Source organism: Zootoca vivipara, chromosome 2 (assembly GCF_965207765.1).
Source record: "Zootoca vivipara chromosome 2, rZooViv2.hap1.1, whole genome shotgun sequence".
NCBI lineage: Eukaryota > Metazoa > Chordata > Lepidosauria > Squamata > Lacertidae > Zootoca > Zootoca vivipara.
Genome location: NC_142584.1, coordinates 121,423,579 through 121,448,710, shown reverse-complemented (window position 1 = coordinate 121,448,710; position 25,132 = coordinate 121,423,579). Strand labels below are relative to the sequence as shown.

At 49.5% G+C, this 25,132-nt stretch overlaps 2 protein-coding genes across 2 annotated transcripts; one reads left to right on the top strand and one right to left on the bottom strand.

Annotated features, from left to right (window-relative positions):
* Positions 1 to 4,121: 4,121 nt before the first annotated feature.
* LOC118081369 (H-2 class II histocompatibility antigen, E-S beta chain-like) lies at positions 4,122 to 19,324 on the bottom strand. The gene is made up of 6 exons (XM_060271141.2): positions 19,167 to 19,324; positions 14,710 to 14,979; positions 11,880 to 12,161; positions 11,628 to 11,738; positions 7,307 to 7,330; positions 4,122 to 6,754 (listed from the first exon to the last, which is right to left on the bottom strand). Exons 1-6 carry the CDS (start codon positions 19,270 to 19,272, stop codon positions 6,741 to 6,743), a joined length of 807 nt encoding a protein of 268 aa, XP_060127124.2. The 5' UTR covers positions 19,273 to 19,324; the 3' UTR covers positions 4,122 to 6,740.
* Positions 19,325 to 20,275: 951 nt separating this feature from the next.
* LOC118077481 (HLA class II histocompatibility antigen, DR alpha chain-like) lies at positions 20,276 to 23,169 on the top strand. The gene is given in 4 exon segments (XM_060271145.2): positions 20,276 to 20,468; positions 21,412 to 21,669; positions 22,408 to 22,692; positions 23,024 to 23,169. Coding segments are annotated over 4 exon segments (786 nt in total). The 5' UTR covers positions 20,276 to 20,371.
* The last annotated feature ends 1,963 nt before the right edge of the window (positions 23,170 to 25,132 follow it).

The window sequence follows — 25,132 nt, the reverse complement described above, 5'->3', positions numbered from 1 at the left end:
GGAAACAGAATTGTTGGAACTTAAGACGAAATTACTTTCCAGAATGTACAAATTATTGCTTGAGTGGCATACGAAAGATGAACAAACAAAGAATGTTATGATTTTGTGGGCAAAGGATGTTGCACATAATATTATGATAGAGGATTGGGAAAAACTTTGGCAACAGAATATCAAATTTACTGCATGTAGTTTGCTAAGAGAAAACATAATGAAAATGATGTATAGATGGTATCTTACACCAGTAAAATTAGCTAAGATCTATCATAACCATGATAATAAATGTTGGAGATGCAAGAAAGAAGAGGGTTCCTTTTACCACATGTGGTGGACGTGTCCACTGGTAAGTGACTTCTGGGATAAGATTTATAATGAACTTTAAAAAGTGTTGAAAAACACATTTGTTAAGAAACCAGAAGCATTTCTAGTGGGCATTGTCGGTAATGAGATTCCTAAGAAAAATGTATCTTTTTTTTATGTATGCCACGACGGCAGCGAGAATTTTATTAGCTAAGAACTGGAAATCACATGTACTACCAACAGTTGACGACTGGCAGATGAAGATGATGGAGTTTATGGAACTGGCTGAGATGACCGGAAGAATCCGCAACCGGGGAGAAGAAGCGACAGAAGAAGAATGGAAAGATTTCAAGTTATATTTTAAAAAATATGCAAAAGTAACATATTAAGATCAGAATTAGGTTAAAAAGAAACTGTGGAATGTTTGATAATGTTAAGTGTAAAGGAGTAAAATAAGTTTAGTAAAGGTGATTAAAATGGTGTAGAAATTGCTAAAATTTAATCTGATAAAGAACCACAGTAGACGGGAACCCGAGGGGGTCCCCATATATAATGTGAAGGAAAAAGGAATAAGTAATTTGAATTTGTGTGTTTGTTCTTTTTTTCCTTTTCTTTTTATTGTTGTGTCTTTTTATATTTTTGGGCCTTTTATTGTTTGTTATGTAAAAACTTTTATAAAAATTATTATAAAAAAGGAGGGTAGGAGTCGGAGTCTAGCATTGCCAAGAGACCCCAAGTGGGATGAGAAGGGGCCCCTGAGCAGTGATCCTTCAGTACGGCAACATTTATCAAAGGTAGAATAAATGCAAGTGAACAGGGGCCTCCACAGCAGGTGGGCTGATCCCCAAAAGTCAGAAGTTGGAGAAGGGCTGATCCAGAGGGAAAGGTGAGGGATAAATTGGGGCGTGGGTGGCCTGATCTTTGCAGTCTGTTTTCTTCCTCCTTCCTCCCTCTTGCCTATAAAAGGCTCCTTCTCCCCCAGGAGACAGTCAGAGACCAGCAAGTGCGGCACCCTAAAGGGTTTGGCAAGAACAACGCATTATCTGCCCAGCAACTGATGACCCAGCAGTGTCTGGACCTGAGATTGGCTCCCATCAAGCCTACCCTCCAGGAAAGTCCCCAGCAGGACAACCCAATAGCCCCCCCCCCCAGTAGCAGCAGCAATTGCAACTATTGTATGCTTTACCCCTCCCCCAACCCTGTTTTTTGCTTCCAAGCAGAAGTGGAGATTGTGACATTCGGATTCCCTCGAAACAGGAACTTTTAAAACAAGTACTGTACTGTAATTAGTTAATTGGAGCAGCTCTGGATTTAAGACCCGCTTCAAATAATTCAGGGGGGGGGTTAGAGTTAAGACGCTCTCTTCTCCCCATTGCCAATTATCATCCCGTGTAAAATGTGAAATCCAACACTCTAATTTCTATTTTTGGTCTTAAATACAAAACTGCAAATGGCAGACCCTTCACATTCCACTACCAACAACAACGTTTGCAAGCCGTGAGCTTGTAACAGCCTCTGCATTTTGCATTTTGCTTCAAAGAGGGAGGAGACAATTTTATCCCAGCACTCAGTGCCCTCCCCCAACCTAGAGTGGGAATTCTCTGCATCTAGCTTTGTCCAACTGAAAAAAATGCTTCAAAAAAAGGACCATTAAATAGGTTGTAAGCATGGCCATAGCCGGGGAGGGGGTTGGGCAGCTGCCCCCAATCAATAAAAACCAATACAAATACTGTACAAAGCAAACTGAGGTTCTGCCCCCCCCCAACAAAAGGCCTGCCACCCCCCAAAAAACAATAATGGCTACACCCACTGTTGCAGGTTATCTGTACATGAGCTTCCAATCCAATAACTGGATTTGCATATTGGTCCTCAGTTTAACAATCCAGGTATTACTTCCACAGAGACGGGCCTTGGCTGGAGCCTGGAGCAGCCAATAGCGAAGGCAGGGAGGAGAAAGAGAGAGAGGAGGAAACTGTGGGTCAAAATCTCTTCGGAACACAAGATGCTCAGGGATGGGGCTGCCAGGGGACAAATTGGGCATGAGAAATGTGGGTTTTGTGGACCCCCAGAGGCACAAACACTTCAGATCTATATTCTATATGGGAGAAAGGAAATGTCCCACCGTAGCTGCAGCATCATGTTTTTATTGCCCACTTGCCAATGTGCTAGATTTCTCCTTGCAAGGAGTGCCAATATGGTTTGGGTGGACATGCAGCTCCTGCCTGAGGCTGGGAAGGAGGCCTCTTGCTGGAAGAAACAGACCAAGAGGAGGGGGGCAAAGGGAGTCCCTGGACAGGAGGGGCAGGATCCAGGCAGTCGGCTCCCTGGGGACAGAAGCAGGACTTCTGGGCCCATAGCACATGTCTCCCTCCCCCACCTCTGCTTCCTTCTGCCCCCTTGTTTCTGGCATCAGAGGAGACGCTGCAGAAAGGTGTTGGGGGGGAGTTTCGCTTCCCCACGCATGGAGGGCTGGAGCAGAGCTCAGCATTCAGGGAAATGAAAGAGGGAAGCTGGCCATGATCCAGGAGACTGAGGTCAACAGGGAGCACAGCAAAACCTCCTCACAGAAAAGAAGCTTCCAGCCCCCCCCCTACAGCAGAGCACCCCCCCCCCCAGCCCAGCAGCAATGGCTTAAGAAGAATTGCAATTTCAGAGAAGGACCCCCTTGGGATTGGCTGAGATTAATGCAATGGGGCTGGGCAAGCCCCATAGAATACTCCGCTAGAGGAATAGGGGCTCCTTGGCTCAAGGTGGGGGGGGAGATTTCCTTGGAGACGCCCCCCACCCCCAAACAAGGTCTTGCTGGTTGTCACTCCTGACAGTCGAGAAGAGAAACAGAGCAGCCCCCTCCCTCTTGCGTCCCTAGAGCAAAATGGGTCATCTCTTCCTAAGGCCGGAGGGATGAGGAAGAGGAGAGAACATGCAGAGACCCCTCCAAGTCCAGAGCGGATCCTCAAGGCTATGGGGCACCACCCGCAGGGGAGGGTGTGTGTGTGTGTTACAGGTCAACCAAGGTCAGGATGTGGCCCAGTCAGGCTGGCCAGACCTCCTTCATGAGTTGGCTGTGGGGCAGAGACCCAAGACCCCCTTTCCACCCAAAGGTCATCTTTGACTCAGGGCTCCTCTTGCAGCCCACATGGGATCAGGATGCGACCCCCACCCCCAGTTGAAGACCAGCAGCAGCACAGAAGATGTCTGCCCTGAGAAGCCCAGGGAGGGAAGGAGTCACTGCTTTGGGGGGGTCTGTCCCCTCCTCTCCCTATTCTGTGTCTTCCTTGCAGAAATGCCTCCTTCCAAAAGAGTCGCCCAGCAGCTGTTCCTCCCTCCCCTTGGTCAAGGACACCTGCCCCACAGAGCAGAGGGGTTTGGGAGAGGCGTCCCTTCCCTTCTGGGGCCAAGGCTTGGGCAGGGACATCACAGGGACCACCGAGAGACAAGGCCCAGCCTGCAGCTGCTGTGCAATGTTATACCTGCTCCTGGTTCTGCCTCTGCCATTATGTTGTGATCCACTCTGAAATATACGCTTGAAGGGCGGTGTACAAATTTAATAAATAAATGAATACATGACAATATGGGCCCCTGGGAGTGTTTTTCTCCCCTTTCTCGGGACATTTAGTACTGTCCCTCAGTGCACTTTGGAACTCCCTGCTTATTGAGACCAAGAGGCGCCTTCTTCATTCTTCTCTTTTTAATACCTGATGAAAACATTCTTGCTCAGACAAGCTGTCGCGGTCACTCAGACCTGCACATCACGTTTGACGGTCTATTGGTGATGTGCCTACGACAACAAATACATTCAATCACTCACACACCTCAGACCAGGATGTCTTAAAACAAAACAAGATAGTTTATTTGAATGTTCTTATGCGTGATGGTTACGGTACAAGCTTAAACGGTTTCAAATAACAGATTGTTCCTATACCGGCCTAATACCTCTAAATCTCAATTACCGGCCTATTACCTCTAACAATAACTAATATTATCAATCACTATTCTCATCACACTGTATCCTGTCTATCTCCCTGTTTCACAACCACCTCAATATTAACCAGCTCTTATCTTCACACCAACTCTAACCTGACTGACTTCAACCAACAACTCCCTTCAACAACAACTGACTCCAGGGTTGGGGTTTTTATATTCCCCCAGAGCCCTCCCCCTTGGGTTCTTAGGGTTCTAACAGGGTTAACCCTCTACAGCCTGGCTAATTTTTAAACTGATCGCCACACAAGCCGACCCAGATGTTTAGAAAATGGGGGTGATTTTAATATTTTTGCGTGTGTGTGTTTGTGCTTTCAAGCACTTTTGCGGTTTTTCTCTTGGTTTATCTTTTTGTAAAGGACTTGGAGGTGCTGCTTAAGTCAGAATGAAGTGATGTTTAAAATAAAAAAAATAAACTACCCAGTGTGTTTTCCCCTCACCAGCCTCCTGTGGGGATTACATTACCCGCCTTCCCCACTAGCAAAAAGGAGTTTAAAAATGGTTTCTGCTCTGCTGGCTGACACTGTATCCCACTCTTATCCAAAGGAAGGTTTGGGGAGGTTGTGTCAATCCCTGAGGAGAAGTGTGGTGGATAAAGTCAGGACCCACCATGGGGGGCACAGGGTCTCCTTCCTCCTTGTTTCCCAGCCCCCCAATACCAGGGGTTTGGGACCAAGGAGTGGGGCTGGGGGGTTTTGTGGTGGTTTTTGTCTGGACAATCCATCGTGTTTCCCTCTGAGTCTTGAGGGGATCCTAGAAATTCCCTCAGACCTTGGTCAGCCTTGAGATCTCCTGTCCCTTTTCCCCAGAAACAACCAACGGGGCTGAATCCTGGGCAGTTTCAGTGGAGAAAAGGGCGGACGGACGGACATTTTTTTCTCCTCAGAACAGGCAGGGAAATTTGTGAGGAACCTGGGCAGAGACAAGGGAGTCTCTCTCCGCCTGAGGCGTTTCCCGCTCTTTTCTCCTGAGGGAGCCCAAACATGATAAAATGGCTTCCCTGTGGAGATTGGCATCTTTCCCTACTCAGGTCCTGAAGCGTCAAGGAAGGGATGCCAAGAATGGACTCCATGTTCCCTCCTCCAAGGGGCCCACAGTCAGATAAATGAAGGAATAGAAAATTCCCTCAGGAGTTTTAGTCACAGGAGGATTCAAAATATGTGTTTTTTCTCCCCCCTGGAAAGTTCACATTTATGGAAACACTGGAGAAGGCTTTGGGCTCTCCTGAATAGCTACTTTGAAATCTAATTTGAAATTAGAGACTATGCAGTGTGTGTTTTGTCCAGGAAAATGGCTCCCAAATTAGTCCCCCAAATAGACTGGATTGAAACAGACTTTTCTTTCCTGTATTAGGATGTTTGTGTGGTAAAATACCTTGGGCTGTTGAAGGGTTACATGAAAAGGCCTTAAAGAAGTCAATAACCCAAAGGTGGGGAAGTGCTAGACGTAGGACTAAAGGTCACCTTCTTCCAGGTAAAGTTGTGTGGAAATGGGCAGATCAAACCCAGGATTGTCAAGTGTGGCACTCTTTGAATATTGACATTTGAACGAATAAAATAGTTCAAGGACCACAGAGGGAAGCTGAAGAAAATGTTCTTTGGTGCAACTCAGAGGAAATCCTCTCAAGGCTGTGAAAACTGCTTCTGCCTTGAGGTGGGTCAGGGCAGGATCCCAGTCAGAGGGCTGATCCTCAATACCACAAAATAGCAGGATATGCACAAAGAAATTAACAAACTGCTCTCCATGAGGAGATAGAGTCAGCAGGGTGAGGGTGGTGAGTAGGGACTCTCTCCGAAAACGGGACTCATCCTCCATGTCGCAGAGCTTTCAATAAATTGAATTTTCCATGTAGCATTTTACGGAATCGTAGAGTTGAAAGGGACCCCAAGGGTCATCTAGCCCAACCTCCTGCAATGAGGAATCTCAGGCATCCATGACAGATAGCCACCACCTTCCAAGGGAGTCCTTTCCACTTTGGGAGAAGCTCTTCCACTGACTTGGATCAGGAGGAAGAGGATGGGTCCAAATTCCAACAAGGGGAAGATAGAACTTGACATAGTTTTGACAGCTGCTTTGAGTGCAGAAAGTTCAATCCCTAGAAGGGCTAGAAAGACTTTCCATCTGAAACTTCAAGGCAGCCACTGCCAGTCAGTGTGGGCATATTGGACCAGATCTAGCTGCACGGACTCAGAGAAGTGCAAAGAAGTAAAATCAGGTTGTGATAACTTGCAGTCAACAGGCAGAGAGGGAAACACCAAAAGAAACTCCCCCCCCCCCAAAGTAATGACAAGCAAGCAACAAAGGAACGGAGGTGGCGGTGGGGGAAACACTGTTGTTCTTGATCTGTGACTCCTTCCATCCACCTTCCAAGGAGGTTTCCACCCTCTGAGCATGGACAGAGGGCAACTGGCAAGAAGAACAGAGCTTCTCCACATCCCAAGATCCTGATGGAGCAGCAAAGTCTAACTGATGAGTCCTGCAGGCAGAGGAGAGAGAGACAAGCCCATCACTGTGGGGAGAAAGGGGCAAGATTCAGGGGACACTCCATAGAGGGACCATCGGAGATTGTGAACTACAATTCCCATCTCCGCCAGTTAAGGGACTAGCAGGGGAGGCTGTGAGGAGGGAAGGAGGCAGCGGGAGGGAGACTTGGCTGGCTTTGGCAGGGGAGAAGAAGAGGAGGTTCAGAAGAGACCAAGGAGATCTGTCTAGATGAGAAAGGGGGAACCACAGACCCTGGACCAAATGTGGCCCCCCCAGGCCAAACGCCAACCCTGCTCTCTTCACTGTCAGCCCTCCTTGACTGTCTCCCAGGTGGGAAAATCCCCTGGAGATCCACTTTCCGGACATGATACTGGAGTGTGTGACTCAGGGGATGGATTGATCCCTAGAAAGCCCCTCCCCTGTTCTGAAGGGTCTGGGGCTGAAAAGCAAGCCATGGCGGGGGGCACCCCAAGGGGACAGGAGAAGGGGGTTGGGGGAGGAGGAGGAAGAAGATGGAAGATGGAAGAGCAGAGAGGAAGGTTACCTGCAGGCTGAGGAACAGCTTGCCCTGGGAGAGAGACAAAAGAATAAAAAGATTCAGTCAGCACCAGGAATCCCCTGAAATAGCTTCTCTAGGATCATGCCACCCCCCAAGATCAAGGTAACACATCACACAACTAGGAACTTTTTCTTTCTCATTGTGTCCTATGTCTTTGTATGAAATAAATATTTCCTTCCCAATACAGAAAAAACCCTGGGAAACATCTTGCCAACTAATCTCTTTAAAGTGGTACGGAAGCTGCACTTGTCGGGATAGGACAGTGTTGTGCAGAATTATCAAAACAGCAGAGAGTATCATTGGTTGTTCTCTCTCTACCTTAGAACATATTTATACCACCAGGTGCCATAGAAAGGCACTGGACATATCAAGAGACTCATCACATCCTGGTCATCTTTTCTTTGAGCTCCTGCCGTCGGGACAGAGATATAGAACAATGAAGGCGAGAACGAGGCATAAGAGCAATTTTGGCCTTAAATGGAAATTCTGGACTTTGAAGTCATTTTATTTCTATTTGTTTATTGTTCTGTATTGTATTGTGCTTGTTGTTGTTGTTGTTGTTGTTTAGTCGTTTAGTCGTGTCCGACTCTTCGTGACCCCATGGACCATAGCACGCCAGGCACTCCTGTCTTGCACTGCCTCCCGCAGTTTGGTCAAACTCATGTTCGTAGCTTCGAGAACACTGTCCAACCATCTTGTCCTCTGACGTCCCCTTCTCCTTGTGCCCTCCATCTTTCCCAACATCAGGGTCTTTTCCAAGGATTCTTCTCTTCTCATGAGGTGGCCAAAGTATTGGAGCCTCAGCTTCACGATCTGTCCTTCCAGGGAGCACTCAGGGCTGATTTCCTTCAGAATGGATAGGTTTGATCTTCTAGCAGTCCATGGGACTCTCAAGAGTCTCCTCCAGCACCATAATTCAAAAGCATCAATTCTTCGGCGATCAGCCTTCTTTATGGTCCAGCTCTCACTTCCATACATCACTACTGGGAAAACCATAGCTTTAACTATACGGACCTTTGTCGGCAAGGTGATGTCTCTGCTTTTTAAGATGCTGTCTAGGTTTGTCATTGCTTTTCTCCCAAGAAGCAGGCGTCTTTTAATTTCGTGACTGCTGTCACCATCTGCAGTAATCAAGGAGCCCAAGAAAGTAAAATCTCTCACTGCCTCCATTTCTTCCCCTTCTATTTGCCAGGAGGTGATGGGACCAGTGGCCATGATCTTGGTTTTTTTGATGTTGAGCTTCAGACCATATTTTGCGCTCTCCTCTTTCACCCTCATTAAAAGGTTCTTTAATTCCTCCTCGCTTTCTGCCATCAAGGTTGTGTCATCTGCATATCTGAGGTTGTTGATATTTCTTCCGGCAATCTTAATTCCGGCTTGGGATTCATCTAGTCCAGCCTTTCGCATGATGAATTCTGCATATAAGTTAAATAAGCAGGGAGACAATATACAACCTTGTCGTACTCCTTTCCCAATTTTGAACCACTCAGTTGTTCCATATCCAGTTCTAACTGTAGCTTCTTGTCCCACATAGAGATTTCTCAGGAGACAGATGAGGTGATCAGGCACTCCCATTTCTTTAAGAACTTGCCATAGTTTGCTGTGGTCGACACAGTCAAAGGCTTTTGCATAGTCAATGAAGCAGAAGTAGATGTTTTTCTGGAACTCTCTAGCTTTCTCCATAATCCAGCGCATGTTTGCTATTTGGTCTCTGGTTCCTCTGCCCTTTCGAAATCCAGCTTGCACTTCTGGGAGTTCTCGGTCCACATACTGCCTAAGCCTGCCTTGTAGAATTTTAAGCATAACCTTGCTAGCGTGTGAAATGAGCGCAATAGTGCGGTAGTTGGAGCATTCTTTGGCACTGCCCTTCTTTGGAATTGGGATGTAGACTGATCTTCTCCAATCCTCTGGCCATTGCTGAGTTTTCCAAACTTGCTGGCATATTGGGTGTAGCACCTTAACAGCATCATCTTTTAAAATTTTAAATAGTTCAGCTGGAATATCATCACTTCCACTGGCCTTGTTATTAGCAGTGCTTTCTAAGGCCCATTTGACTTCACTCTCCAAGATGTCTGGCTCAAGGTCAGCAACCACACTACCTGGGGTGTACGAAACCTCCATGTCTTTCTGGTATAATTCCTCTGTGTATTCTTGCCACCTCTTCTTGATGTCTTCTGCTTCTGTTAGGTCCTTACCACTTTTGTCCTTGATTATGGTAATCTTTGTACGAAATGTTCCTTTCATATCTCCAATTTTCTTGAACAGATCTCTGGTTTTCCCCATTCTATTGTTTTCCTCTATTTCTTTGCATTGCTCATTTAAGAAGACCCTCTTGTCTCTCCTTGCTGTTTTTTGGAAATCTGCATTCAGTTTCCTGTATCTTTCCCTATCTCCCTTGCATTTTGCTTGCCTCCTCTCCTCCGCTATTTGTAAGGCCTCGTTGGACAGCCATTTTGCTTTCTTGCATTTCCTTTTCCTTGGGATGGTTTTCGTTGCTGCCTCCTGTATAATGTTACGAGCCTCCATCCATAGTTCTTCAGGCACTCTGTCCACCAAATCTAAATCCTTAAACCTGTTCCTCACTTCCACTGTGTATTCATAAGGGATTTGATTCAGATTGTATCTTCCTGGCCCAGTGGTTTTTCCTACTTTCTTCAGTTTAAGCTGGAATTTTGCTATAAGAAGCTGATGATCTGAGTTACAGTCAGCTCCAGGTCTTGTTTTTGCTGATTGTATAGAGCTTCTCCATCTTTGGCTGCAGAGAATATAATCAATCTGATTTCGATGCTGCCCATTTGGTGATAACCATGTGTAGAGTCGTCTCTTGTGTTGTTGGAAGAGAGTGTTTGTGATGACCAGCTTGTTCTCTTGACAGAACTCTATTAGCCTTTGCCCTGCTTCATTTTGAACTCCAAGGCCAAACTTGCCAGTTGTTCCTTTTATCTCTTGATTCCCTACTTTAGCATTCCAATCCCCTGTAATGAGAAGAACATCCTTCTTTGGTGTCATTTCTAGAAGGTGTTGTAGGTCTTCATAGAATTGGTCAATTTCACTTTCTTCAGCTCCAGTAGTTGGTGCATAAACTTGGATTACTGTGATGTTAAAAGGTCTGCCTTGGATTCGTATCGAGATCATTCTGTCATTTTTGAGATTGCATCCCATTACAGCTTTTGCCACTCTTTTGTTGACTATGAGGGCCACTCCATTTCTACTACAGGATTCTTGCCCACAGTAGTAGATATGATAGTCACCCGAACGGAATTCGCCCATTCCCTTCCATTTTAGTTCACTGATGCCCAGGATGTCGATATTTATTCTTGTCATCTCATTTTTGACCACATCCAGCTTACCTCCATTCATGGTTCTTACATTCCAGGTTCCTATGCAATATTTTTCTTTACAGCATCGGACTTTCCTTTCGCTTCCAGGCATATCCGCAACTGAGCGTCCTTTCGGCTTTGGCCCAGCCGCTTCATCAGCTCTGAATCTACTTGTACTTGTCCTCCGCTCTTCCTCAGTAGCATGTTGGACGCCTTCCGACCTGAGGGGCTCATCTTCCAGCGTCATAACTTTTATATGCCTGTTGTCTTTGTCCATGGAGTTTTCTTGGCAGGGATACTGGAGTGGCTTGCCAGTTCCTTCTCCAGGTGGATCACGTTTAGTCAAAACTCTCCACTATGACCTGTCCATCTTGGGTGGCCCTGCATGGCATAGCTCATAGCTTCTCTGAGTTATTCAAGCCCCTTCGCCACGACAAGGCATTGATCCATGAAGGGGGTATTGTGCTTATTAGTATTTTAATTCATGTGGAATGTCTTAATTGAGTTGCTATTCTCTTTCCCATTACCCAATGCCCCCCACCCCACAAACCCTCCCCTATTCCTTAGGCTGCCTCTTTTGGGGCTCTGCATTGCCCAGTTGTTGATTCAGGAATTTATTTCAGACACACAAACAGCGAAAAGACCCAAAGGAGATGAATTCCACCTCCTGACTATAAGTGTCTCAAAGGCCCTTCACTCAGCATGGACAGAGAGCCTTTGAATTACTGCTGGGACCAGGAAGCTGCAAGACATATGTGTCCTTACGCTGCTCAAAGGATTCAGAGCCAGAGATGTTTTTGAATTTTAAACTCCAACCATCTCCATACTAGCTGAGGCTCCATTTGAGACACCAAGAGGGACCTCCTAGGAGTGGAGAAGGAAAATAACCCTCTGCAGAGCCTCTGCCTAAGAAGAAGAGGGGAGCCTGGGGCCCAATCCAGCCCCCACACCCCACCCTCCCTCTCCCCCTGGCACCCCACCCTCACCTTTCTTGTTCTTCAGGTAAAGGGCGAGTCCCGTGGCCCCAAAGACCAGCCCCAGCACAATCCCCACAATCCCCGTCCACATCTTGCTCCTGGCAGAGTCCGACTGTGGCTCTGAAGGAAGAAGAAGCCGTGAGTGAGGAAAGGCAGGCCTGGGGGGAGAGCAACCTTGACCCATCTAGTCCCCCAGGAATTCCCCCCACTCCCTTGGGCAGGAGATGAGGAAGGAGGGTCAGGGCTGGGAAGGCGTCCTACCCCATTGCACCGTGACAGGGCCTTCGAAGCTGGCGTGCTCCACCTGGCAGGTGTAGACGTCTCCACGTTCTGGCGTTGTCTCCAGCTCCAAATCAAAATTGAAGGTCCAGTCCCCGTTCCGGGTGAGGCCTGTGGTCCACACTTTGGGCTCCTCCTTCCCATTCCTGAACCATTTGATCTCGATCCCCGCAGGGAAGAAGCGGCCCGCGGTGCAAATCAGCAAAGTGTTGTGGGGTGAAGATTCCTCGTTGTTTGTGGGGGTGATCTTTACCTTGGGCTGGACTGTGGGAGGGAGGCAAGGAAGATTGGGAAGAAGGTCAGAGATTTAGGCAGGGAGGGACCTGGTAGTTGTTTTTCTCTTTGACATCTGATAGGAGGGCGTTCCACAGGGCGGGCGCCACTACCAAGAAGGCCCTCTGCCTGGTTCCCTGCTGTCTCTCACAAACAGTACTTCTGTCTTGTCAGGATTCAACCTCAATCTGTTAGCCACCATCCATCCTCCAACCGCCTCCAGGCACTCACACAGGACCTTCACTGCCTTCACTGGCTCTGATTTAAAAGAGAGGTATAGCTGGGTATCATCCGCATACTGATGGACACCCAGCCCAAACCCCCTGATGATCTCTCCCAGCGGCTGCATGTAGATGTTAAAAAGCATGGGGTGAGGACAGAACCCTGAGGCACCCCACAATTGAGAGCCCACAAGTGAGAGGGGTGCCAAGGAGGGTCCCAGCTTGTGGGGGAGGCTTCCTCCAACTGCAGCCCCTCCTGGTGGCTCCAGAGTCAAAAAGTATCTGCTGAGCATCAGAGTGATGCTAATCAAGGGGGAGCAGGGAAACCTGGAAAAAGGATCTCCCTTCCCCTTTCCCCCTGTTTGTTTTTTGAATTGTTTGTGAAATAGAAATCCTGGAGAAGGTTGCTCTCCAAGCAAAGTTGAAAAGGGAAACGTTTTGTTTCTTTTTTCTTCTTTTGCTGCCCTCAATGTATCAGAGATCAATTAAAAGTGGTGAAGAGATCAGAACACCCCCTCCTGCCCTTTGGGGGAACAGAAGCACTCTGGAGTCTTGCTTGCTTGTGGGTTCAGTGTGTGTGTGTGTGTGTGTGTGTGTGTGTGTGTGTGTGTGTGTGTAGAGGACAATGTACATGTTTGCACCATCTGAATACATAAAGAGGGCACAGCTACCTACAATCTATAAAATACTTTCAATGAAAGAACTGTGATGCTGGCATATGAAGCTATTTGTATTTATCCCTTCATGTCATTTGGAAGGAAAACGTAGCCAATCCACTTTAAATTATTTACAGTGGTACCTCGGGTTACAGACTCCGCTAACCCAGAAATAGTACCTCGGGTTAAGAACTTTACCTTAGGATGAGAACAGAAATTGCAGGGCGGCGGCAGCAGGAGGCCCATTAGCTAAAGTAGTACCTCAGGTTAAGAATGGTTTCTGGTTAAGAATGGACCTCCAGAACGAATTAAGTTCTTAACCAGAGGTACCACTATATTTGCAATGGTTCAGCAGCCATCAATTTTTGAAGGAAACTTGTGGAGTATTTATTCTTTTATTTTATTATTTAGAGCCTTAAACTGCAAGCCTTTAGTAATCAGAAGTCCCACTGAATTCAATGGCACTTATTCCCAGAAAGGCCCTTGCAGAGCCAGGCAGAGGCCCGGGCCAGGTAGACCCTGGGGATCACTGAAGTCTTATAAATAAGTAAGTATATAATTAATTTTCACAAAAGTTATGCTGACAGATAATTTTATTTCAAGGCTTGAACTGTATCTGCATACAAAGACAAAATGGAAAATATTTCATTTTACTGATTGTGAATATGCTGACCGAGTCTCCCTTTAGAATCAGAGGCCCAGGCCAAGTGGCCCATATGCCCCCCCACCCCTGTCTGGGCCTGTTCCCAGATAACTGTGTAAAGATTCTGCGGTCTTATACTGAAATTGTAAGCATTTTTACTCAGAGGTTCAAAAGGACTTACTCTCTGGTATGTGCCTGATCATTACCACAATTTTCATAATAATGATAATAATAATGATAATAATAATAATAATAATAATAATAATATATTATTATTATTTGTACCCCACCCACCCGGCTGGGTTTCCCCCTTGCAGCCCCCCCCCACTCTAATGTAGTCCAGTGTTGGACTGTGTCCTGGGTTCAAATCCCCCCTGGGCCTTGAGGCTCACTGGGTGTCCCTGGCCAGCCCCTGCCCCTCAGCCTGGCCTCCCTCACAGGGTTGTTGTGGGGATGGGATAAGGAGAGGGTGAACCATAGGCAGAACACCATCTCAAGCTCCGGGGGGGGGGGAATAGTGGGAATGCACAGGCAGTAAAAAGTTTAGTGAACTTTTTCATGTTTGATGTTCTCTTGTGCTTTTAATTCTGTTGGGAGCCACCCAGAGTGGCTGGGGAAACCCAGCAAACTGGGTGGGGTATTATTATTATTGTAATAATACTAATAATAATAATAATAAATCATTGCTTATTATTAAAGTAAATACTGCAATTTTGTGTTGCAAGCCACCCTGAGACCCACAACTATAAGGCGGGGGGGGGGAATTTAATTAATAATAAATAACTAAACTAAGACAGACCCCACCCACATTGCAATACACGAAATGCTTTGTGATGCTTCCAGAGACACAGAAACTCTGCCTTCCTCTCTGAAAAGCGGGAGGGGAGGGGGGCCAGGGAGGGGGAGCAGCGACAGGGGCTGGGAGAGGAGAAAGTCCCGTGTCCACCCCATGCTCCCCATTTTGGGTTCTTCCGGGGGGGGGGTTCTCATGACGCCCCCCTCCCTGATTCTGGACTCACCGTGCCGGTTCTGGGAGAAGGGCTCATAGATCCTGTAGTTGCGCCGGCAGTAGACATCCAGGTTGGACATCTCAGTCCGCAGGTGGTCCTTGTCCTTGTTCGCTCTCTCAACATCGGGCTTCCCCAGTTCATCCACCGCCACGAACTTCCCTCGGTCGCTGTCGAAGTAGGCGAACTCCTGCCGGTCGAAGAAGTACCTATCTAGGTAGCGGATCTGCTGCGTCCCATTGGAGAAGTGGCACTCGGCCTTCTTTTGGGACAGGAAATGCTCTGCGTGGGGCGCAATGAAATTTTGGGGGATGGAGGCTTCCTGTTCCCGGTTCCCTTAAGGACGCAGCTCCCACAACAGCAGGTAGCTGCAGCTGCCGGGCAGGAGAGAGATGGTCTGTGGATGAGCAGGGAAACCCGCCCCCCCAGGGGTCTACCCAGGATCAAAACTAGGGAGGGGAAGAGAGAGGGAAGGAAGGCAGGAAGGGGTGAGAGAGAGAGAAAAAAGAAGAAAGAAAGAGGGGGGGAAGAAGGATGGAAGGAAGGATGGAGCTCCCGTCTGCCCCCCCCCCCAGCTCAGGCTGCTCCTCCCCCCTCCCACATTCCTGTCGCTGGCTGCAGCCGCAGAGGGGGCGGAAACAGCACGATTTCCATAACCCGCAGCGACTTTTCCCCTTCAGTTTTTGGAGGGGAAAAGTGTGGGTTATGGTCCGTAAAATACGGTTGTTGTTTTTTGCTTCTGGAGGGCAGCTGCCCCCCTGCCCCTCACTGGGTATGCCCATGCCCCCCTTCACCTCCTCCCAAAGGAAAGGGAGAGGGCGGCAGAAAGGCCATTGTGGAGGGGGAGCCCCAACCTCCAAGACCTGGGACCCCATGCCAACGTGGGGATTCAGGGCACAGTCCAACAATGGCCGCGTTCCTTCATCTCAGGTTGGGGACAGAGGGTGGTGCTAGGGAGGGGGTTGTCGCCGCGGCACCCCTTGGTGTGTGGAGTCCCGCAAGGCGCAATCCTTTCCCCAATGCTTTTTAATATCTTTATGCGCCCCCTTGCCCAGATTGTCCGGAGTTTTGGGCTGGGTTGTCATCAATATGCTGATGACACCCAGATCTATCTGTTGATGGACGGCTGCCCTGCCTCGGCCCCGGACACACTTACCAGGTGCTTGGAAGCTGTGGCTGGATGGCTACGTGGGAGCCGACTGAAGTTAAATCCTTCGAAGACAGAGGTCCTCTGGCTAGGTCGGGGCGACATGGGGTTGGGGGGCCAACTCCCATCTTTTGCAGGGGCTCAATTGGTACCAGCGCCTTCTGTCAAGAGTTTGGGTGTAACCTTTGACGCCTCCCTTTCCATGGAGGCGCAGGTTGCATCCACAGCAAAGGTGGCATTTTTCCATCTCCGCCGCATCAAGCAGTTGGTCCCTTACCTCTCTCGCCCCGATCTGGCCACAGTGATCCATGCGACGATCACCTCCAGGCTTGACTATTGTAACTCGCTCTACGCAGGGTTGCCCTTAAAGCTGACCCAGAAACTCCAGCGGGTGCAGAATGCCGCGGCGAGGCTCCTTACAGGGTCCCGGCCGCGGGATCACATTCATCCAGTGCTTTACCAGCTGCACTGGCTCCCGGTGGAGTACAGGATCAGGTTTAAGGTGCTGGTTTTGACCTTTAAAGCCCTATGCGACTTGGGACCCTCGTACCTACGGGACCGCCTCTCCTGGTATGCCCTGCGGAGGACCTTAAGGTCCACAAATAATAATATTCTGGAGATCCCGAGTCATAAGATGGCTAGATTGGCCTCTACTAGAGCCAGGGCCTTTTCAGTACTGGCCCCAACCTGGTGGAACGCTCTTTCCCAGGAGACCAGGGCCCTGCGGGATTTGTCATCTTTCCGCAGGGCCTGCAAGACAGAGCTGTTCCGCCTGGCCTTTGGGTTAGACTCAGCCTGACCCCTGTGTTTTTCTCCCTCATGGCTTGGATTTATGGCCTACTTGAAATGAGGCTGCACTTTAAATTTTAATACTGTATTTTAATCTGTATTTTAACTAATTGTTTTTATGTTTTATTGTGGTTCTGTTGGTGTCAGCCACTTATGGCCTACTTGAAATGAGGCTGCACTTTAAATTTTAATACTGTATTTTAATCTGTATTTTAATTAATTGTTTTTATGTTTTATTGTGGTTCTGTTGGTGTCAGCCGCCCTGAGCCCGGTTTTTGACTGGGGAGGGCGGGGTATAAATAAAAATTTATTATTATTATTATTATTATTATTATTATTATTATTATTATGGCCATAGCCAGGATTTATTGGGGGGTGGGAATACCGAGCTATCTGCTTTATTTATTTATTTATTTCTCTGAGGAAGTGTGCATGCACATGAAAACTCATACCAATGACAAACTTAGTTGGTCTCTAAGGTGCTACTGGAAGGAACTTTTTATTGTGCTTTATTTAATTTATTGGGGGGGGGCACCTGCTCCCTGCCCCCATGGCTACGCCCATGCTTATCTCCAGTTTGTTTGTTTTTTAAGTAAGCCCCCTTCCCCCATTTTATTGCCCTACGGCTGGAAGAGGACATGTTGAGGGTGGGAAAGAGACCAGGAAAAGGGCGAGAAAAAGGGTGGGAGACGCTTCTCTGCTCCGAAGGGGGCTTCACTGACCCCTCTCCCAGGAGACCGCCCCTGCGGAAGACCCGGTTTCACTTTCGTTTTCCCTGCCAAAGCGCAGGAAGCGACACCTGTCTACGCAGGAGCCCATTTCAGCAGCCAGAGGACCCCAAGGCAGGGCGGGTGGGTGTGGGGGCTGGGAGAGGGGACCTGCCGCGAGGAGGGGGGGTTCAGGTTCCCCTTTGCCCCAGGTTTGCTGCGGCATCATGGGCATAGGCAGGGAGGGGCAGTTTCCCCCCGAAATCAATAAAGATAAATAAAAATACATAGCAAACTGAGTTTCCCCTCCTAACAAAAGTCCTACCCCCCACCCAAACAAAAATCCTGGCTACGCCCATACCGGAGAGGACGGGAGGCAGTGCTGTCCTTTCTATTGGGCTGACTGCCGTGGTGCGCCAGGCCACCCGGCCAGCAGGGGGCGCATCAAGGGGGCATACAGAGCCGTCCGTGCCTCCGCCCCACTCCTTTTCTGCTGGGCTGGCGAGCGAAGCAGAGGCGCCCCCGCAGGGGACGGGACGGGACAGCCGGCTGCCGGTGTCTTCTCCGCCGGACTGCTCTCGGCTCCTGCCATGCTCAGGCCGCGCAGACGGAGCTCTCCCCGCTTGTTTGCTCACTCTCCAGCCTTTTGTGTGTCGCGGCGGCAAGAGCAGGGCCCACCTCCCCCGGCAGCCATCCGAGCCGAGCTGAGCAGTGGGCTGCATGTCAAGCGAGTAGCAGGGGCAGTAGCTGCCGCCGCCCCCTCTTCCTCACCCTTGGAGGAGGGCCGGTGGGGCGAGACCAAGCAGCAGTCTGCCCCCTGCCCGTGAAGCCCAACTCCGGCAGGAGAGCTCTGGCTTTCAGCTCCAACGGCTGCGCCTGTGGCTGAGGGAAACCTGTGCCTGCCAAGGCGAGGCTGCGCCAGGCCTGTCCCCTCGCTTCCCCCTGCGGTTCCCTAATGCCTCGCCGCCCCTCACTAAAGCAGCTGGGGGAGCCTAGCGTGGGCTGAGGGAGAGGCAAAGCCGCCGCTTCCTGCCCACGGAGGTGTTGCTTGGGGCGAAGCAGTGGCGCATCCTACCGCGAGGCCTGAGGAGCAAGAAGGAGAGACGCCCCGCTGGCCCCTCAGCGCTGCCCAGCCGCCTCCCCTTTTCTGTATCTAGGGGGGGAAGCTGCCCCCACCTGCCCCCTGGCTACGCCCATGCTCTCCATCCCAATCCAAGCAGCCTGAGCTGCTCTTTTTCAGTGGGGAGGGTGTTTCCCCTTCCCTCTTGCCCCTTTGCCCCCAGTGTCCTGGAAGAAGCAAAGATCACTCGTGGGGAAGGAAGCAAGGATTCTTCGACACCAACTTCGCTGAACTAAACCATGTTATTCTGATGCCAGATTAACTACTCTAGTCGTAATTTAAAAACGGAAAGTGTAATGCTGGTGGTCAACAAAAGAGGTTTAAAGTCTCTCAAGGCAAATCTAACAAAATGTAGTATAAACAACTGGGAAACACTGGCCTGCGAGGGCTCCGGTTGGAGAACAGCCTTGACCAAAGGTGTCATGGGCTTTGAAGACACTCGAACTCAGGACACAAGGGTGAAACGTGCTAAGAGGATGGCACACTTGGCAAATCCACACCGTGATAAACTCCTGCCCAGAAACCAATGTCCCCACTGTGGAAGGATAAGTGGATCCAGAATTGGCCTCCACAGTCCCTTACGGACTGACTATTAACATCATGGAAGACCACCTAGGAGGGATCGCCAAAGAAGCCCCACTGATGGGGGTCCCGCTAAGCGGAGTCTCCTCTTCCTTCTCCCCCCCCTTACAGAATCTTTGCTCACCTGGAGGCTCCTCCACGCGCAGCCCCTCCGAAGCGGAGACCACCAGCACCCCAACCCGCAGCAGGAGCCCCCAAAAGTCCAAAGGCGCAGCGCCGGAGCCCCCCATCCTTCTCTCTCTCTTCTTCGCCCCTGAAATGGGACTTTCTCCGCTCAGCCCCGGGGAAAAGTCCTGCCCAAGCCCCGCCCACTCTACCTCCCCGCCCCGCGAGCGTCCAATCCGCCTCCGAGCCGAGGAAGCGTCATCGGTCGCCAGGCAGGGAACTCTCCGCTCTCGGTAGATCTGCAAGATCCTCTTTGCCTTTTCAGCTTCTTCTGATGTCTCGTTGTTGCGTCGCGTTGTTCTTCTGATGTCATCGTTGTTGCGTCGCGTGTGAATCAAGATCTTCCGGGGGGTGGGTGGGTGGGCTATAAATCTTAACAGGAATCTGCCCGTTCCATCCACAACTTTACTCTGGCTGCAAAAAATAAAATTTCGGACTCCTTCCTCGAAACAGCGAGATGCGCTTTTCTTTTGTTGCGTTTTAAGCCACTAAACCTTCGTTCCTTCAAGAATCCGGAAAGAGGAAGGAAGTTTCGTGCGTGTCATCACAGGATCATAAGGGTCAGGTCCCCCCAGGGGAAAGCAGACCAGAGAGCCCCCCCTCTTCGATTTCAGGGGGTGGGGATAACTGTCTCCTGAGGGAGCGGGGCTGCTCCCACCTTCGCCCACCAGACTGCATCCCGAGGAGACTTGGCAGCCCCCCACTAAGGAGACCCCCTCCCTCAAATAAAAGTCCCTGCCAGCCCCCAGCGCCCCTTTACAAGAAACATCTCTGGCGCTCGTTTCTGAGGAGCCCAATGCACAAACACGGGGGGGGGAGACAGAGAGGAGCCCCCCCTGCCCATTCCCTGGAGAAGACCCCTCCCCTCTTGGGAATATCCAGCCCCCCTCAAAAAAAAATTAGCTGCCCTTTTCCTGCTGCTGTTTTCGCTCCGGCTGAGGCTCCCGCCTGGGGATGGTTTGCCTGGAGACAGGCTGGTCATCGCCAGGGCGCTTTTTCATTGGCCGATCTGGCAGGGACTTTTCTGATCCGCCAAAGTCACCCCCTGGCCGCCCCCGCCCCACAGCCACTTGGAGGACGAGCATCCCCAGGAAGGGGCAAGGGGGACTCGGGCTGGAAGGAATCGCCCCTTTTGGTGGTCGCCCCTCGGAGCGAGCTGCAGAGATGGAGCCCAGAGGAGGAAGAGGAAGAGGAGGAAGAGCCCTTTGCTGCCTCTGGGCGACCCTCTTCCTCGCCCCGCCAAGGGCCTGAGCCCTGAAAGGTCAGGGGGCGCAGGAGGGAGGGGGAGATGCCTGGGGAGGGGTCCCCGGAGGGGGGTTAGGGGTCCCTACAAAGAAGCCGGGGGGTTGGGGGAGAAAGATTGCGCCCCTGGGCGTTGCTTGTGGGCAAAGCTGGGGGGGTCTCTTGGGCTACAGGGAGGAGAAGCCCCCTCCCCCTGACAGGTGCAGAATCTGCACCCGGGAATACGGAGGGGTTGGCGGGAGGAAGGAAATTGGACGCCCCCCCCAAAAGAAAAGAGTGCTGGGAGGCGGGGGAAGGGAGGCTCTGATCCCTGAACTAAGCCGGTGCAGGGTGTTGTTGTTTTTAAGGGGTGGGGGGCTCGGTGCAACACACCCCCACACACTGCCTTGCTTCAAAGTTCGGGATTTGTGCCTTTAGCTTTTCCTGTTGGAAGGAGGGAACCATAATTGTTCTTTCTCCTTTATAGGCTAGGCTGCCACAGAGACCTGCCTGGTTCAGAAGCCCCCAGTGGTCACCCCAAAAGGCATCAGCCCCCGCCCCCACATCCCTAATGCCCCCCCCGGAAGACAGAGCACAAAAGGGGCCAGAAAGTCTGGCGGAACCTCAGACTAAAATCCTTAAAAACTGAAAGGAAAACCTTGTATTCTTCGTTTAACGTTGGGGCAAGGAGCTCAATAACCCTGTGAGGAGTCAGGCATTGGTCTCTCAAAGGATTACTCCAATTTTCTATCTGCCAGAGTCTCCCTCCACACAAATGCACCCCAAGATCACCTTTTGGGGCTGTTATAGCTGTGAAATGAGAGGATTATAAAATTGACATGTGTGTGTGTTTGGGGTCAGATCAAGCCCTTCCTCCTTAGAGAGCCTTCCTGGTGGTGGCCCCATTCCTAGCAATGGGGCAGGTTCTCCCTCATCCTCCTGCAGGGTCCTAAAGCCTCCCCCTCTCTCTCCCACCCCTGCAGTGGAGGACACCCTGGTGGAGCTGGACTTCTTCCAGGAGAGCTTCCCTTCGGAGAAGAAGTCCGGGGAGTTCCTGCTGGAGTTTGACAACGAGGAGATCCTGCACATGGACTGGGAGAAGAAGCAGAATGTCTGGAGGCTGCCGGACTTCCAGCGCTTCACCAGCTTCGAGGTGCAGGGCGCCCTGGCCAACATCGCCGTCATGAAGAACAACATGGAGGTGCTCATGAAGCGAAGCAACCGCACCCGTGCCCTGAACGGTAGGACATGCCAGGGGGCAGGGAAGAGAACTGGGGGGGGGCAGGCAGGGGGTGGTCTCTTGGCTTCCGACACGGAAGACCCTTCAGGCCCCCCCTGGCTGACTGAGACAGGCTAAAAGGGAATAAAAACCTGATGGGAGGGGCAGCATTGCACTTTATACAAGCTCAGAGGCATTCCCAAACCTGAACACCCGGTGCAAAAATACCCACAGCAGTTAATGTAGGGCACATGGTGTGGGAGATTTTGCAGTCAAATCTCACAATGCATATTCTTGCTAGTTAGCATGTGAAGGGGTCAACTCCACAGAGCTGTACTGGTGATAGAGGGACTCAGACCATAGAAATGTAATTGGTAGAGAGGAATTTGGGTGATGTTATTCCCCGCCCCTCACCCGGGGAGGTAGGAGAAAGTAGTATTTCCGTCTCTCTCTTCCTTTGACCAATGATGGAAGCAGACAGGCCCCCACTTGCTACAATTTCAGGCACATGCCTGAAGTTGTTTTTTGATATGAAATCAAATATTTTGTCTGTTGTTTTAATGCTGTTGGTGCTGAGGATGAATGCTTGATTGTGAGCAAATATATGTTTTAAACTTCCTTTTCAGCCTGTAGCCTGTTTCTTTGATAATATGGGGACACCAAGGGAGAGATCAGCCTAACAGCTAATTGCTATGCTTTCCATTTATAGACTGCTGAAAATGGGTTTTAATCCCATTTCTTTCTCCATCTCCTTCCTCAGTTGCTCCTTTGGCCACTGTGTACCCAGAAAATGCCGTGGAACTGGGGGACCCCAACGTCCTCATCTGCTTTGTGGACAGGTTCTCCCCCCCAGTGCTGAACGTCACCTGGCTGAAGAACAACGAGGAGGTCTCGGAGGGCGTGGAGGAGACAGACTTCTACCCCAGCGTGGACAACACTTTCCGCAAGTTCTCCTACCTCCCCTTCGTCCCTGAGCAGGGAGACATCTACGTCTGCCAAGTGGAGCACTGGGGCATCCCAGAGGGAAAGATGGAGAAGACATGGGGTAAGCACCGGGCAGGATTGGGGCTTTTCTCTGGGACTTTAATTCAGTAACCCAGATTCTTGGCTTATAAGAAACACGTTTTGAATATCAGAGTAATTTATGCAAATGAAGTACATTGGCACTTTTTGCATATTTATTCTGCTCTTCCTAGATGTAGGAGACAGTAAGGTGCTCAGCCCCCTTCAGGGGTTCCTCACTAAACGACTAAACAACAGTGTATTAAAGGCTGTGGGGTGGGTGTGCCAGGACTCCTGGGTTCTTTCTTCTGCTGAACGCACGCAAAGAAACAGAGTCCCTCCTTACGGCTGTCCTCTCTCTCTCTCTATCCCAGTTTCCAAGGCGCCCTCTCCCATCCCGAAGACAATGGAGAACGTGCTGTGTGCCCTGGGCTTGGCCTTTGGCATCCTGGGCATAATTGCTGGCACCATCCTTTTCTTCAAGGCCATGAGGATGAATGGTCGCAGGGGCCACATGTGAGTCGAACCCGTTTCCCTTCATGGGCTCAGGGACAAATGCAAGGGAAGCCAAAATACATGGGGGAGGGTGGCATTTCCACAGCAAAGGGGTGTGGTGGGCCTCATCCTGCCCAGAAGGTGCTCAGCCTCCATACTCCCAGCTCACCAGCTCCCTTCTCCTTCATTTTCAGATAATGGAGGATTCCTTTCCTGACAGCCTCTTCTTTAAACCTTCTCAGCTCAGCTCCTTTGCCAAGAGTCTCTTCTGCTATAATTCAGCTGGAAGGAATTGCTGCAAGCTTTTTTGGATAATTTAACTTTTGAGAACAATTATGATAGCTCAAGATGGACTTATATTACTTTTCTCACTTTTATGTTTCCCTCTTAAGAAAGAAATTGCTCTCAGACTGTTTAAGTATACGGTTTGCTACCTCCATGAGGTGCTACCTCCATGTGAAGCTTATCCTTAGAAGCTTTTTGGATAATATGTTTAACTTTTGAGAACAATTATGATAGCCAAAGATGCTTAGGCAGACTTACATTACTTTTCTCCCTTTTATGTTTCCCTCTTAACAAAGAAATTGCTCTCAGAGTGTTTAAGTAAACAATAAAAGTATATGATTTACTCACATGAAATGTCTTGCCCATGGTTCAATAGTTATAGCTCCCTCTATACATGTTCTGTAATTCCCTGGTGCCTTTGCTTCTGGATGTCCAGTAATCGTGGATTTTATAGAATCATAGAATCCTAGAGTTGGGAGGGACCCCAAGGGTCATCTAGCCCAACCCCCTACATTGCAGGAATCTCAGCTAAATCACCTCTGACAGAGGGGCTTGTGGTTTGGCTGAAAATCCTCCCACAAACTCCAGGATTGAGTCAGGGTAGTTTTTTTTGGGGGGGGGGGCGTCCTGCTTTGCCTCGCCTTGCATCTGCATGGCTCAAGGAGACCCCCTGCCAGCAAAGTGTCAGGCATACTAATTCCTATCTCCACCCCACTTACCAAAAACCATTCACCTCCCTCTCCAGTTTTTGGAGAGAGCCTTACTCAGTTCCGTGCATTGCACTGCAGGAAGAGACCCCTCAGGTGTTTCCTTAACCCCAAAGACAATTCATTAAACTTGTTGGGGAAGTTTAGTTGTGAAGAGACCCCAAACACCTTTCTCATCCACATAAAGCACATAAAGCAGGGTTGTATCTGTCTGCGTGGAGGAAAAGATCCTTTATTCATCCGCAAAACTTTCCCAATGGCTTCTGTGTAGCCCATATTTCAAAAGCAATGAATAAATATTTCAGTTTGTTGATTTGTTTCCAGTCCTGTTTTCTCTGCCTAGAAGTTCTGGATATATTTATTATTTCAAAATGAAAAGGTGAACTGTTGAGGAAATGGATAGCATTTCAATCAGAGTGGCTATATGGACCCCTCATGTCTTTAGGGCCAAATTCTGGGAGATAAAAGAAGACCAGGGGAGGGAGCTGGAGCAGAGGGACCCTTATCAGTCTGATAACCCAACTCTTCAGATCCTCAGCTGCCCCCCCATGTGCCCCTTCTTCCCTGTGCCCCCCCTTCCCTCCTCATGCAAGATGTGCAGCTAGGAACAGAGCCTTTCCTGGTTATGCCACTAAACACCCCTTTTATTTCTCCTGCCACCAAATATATCTATACACAATATATCTATAAATCAAAAGAATAGATGAGGGTTTTCAAGATTACTTTGGGCATATAAGTAGATGATTATAGTCTTTCTGTGTCTTCATGGTTCCATTATTACAATTATAACAGTGGGAGTGATGCTGCTGTTCCTATAATATTAATCTAACTCTGCTTACAAAGCAACACCCTCAGTCACAGCTCCCCTTTGGGCAACTCTCCATTCCCAGATACAAACATTTCCAACTCCTTCTATCATCTATGCTTACTATTGTGAAATGTTACCTTCATTACTTTAAATACATGCCTAGACAATGTTACATACAAAAAACAGAA

Bases quoted from the DNA above. Each gene is read 5' to 3' on its own strand.
- LOC118081369 (XM_060271141.2), bottom strand. From the start codon at position 19,272: ATGGGGGGCTCCGGCGCTGCGCCTTTGGACTTTTGGGGGCTCCTGCTG. The intron at 14,980-19,166 runs GTGAGCAAAGAT...CGCCCCACGCAG, and splicing joins GCGCGTGGAGGAGCCTCCAG to AGCATTTCCTGTCCCAAAAG. The intron at 12,162-14,709 runs GTGAGTCCAGAA...TCCCTCCCACAG, and splicing joins CTTCTCCCAGAACCGGCACG to TCCAGCCCAAGGTAAAGATC.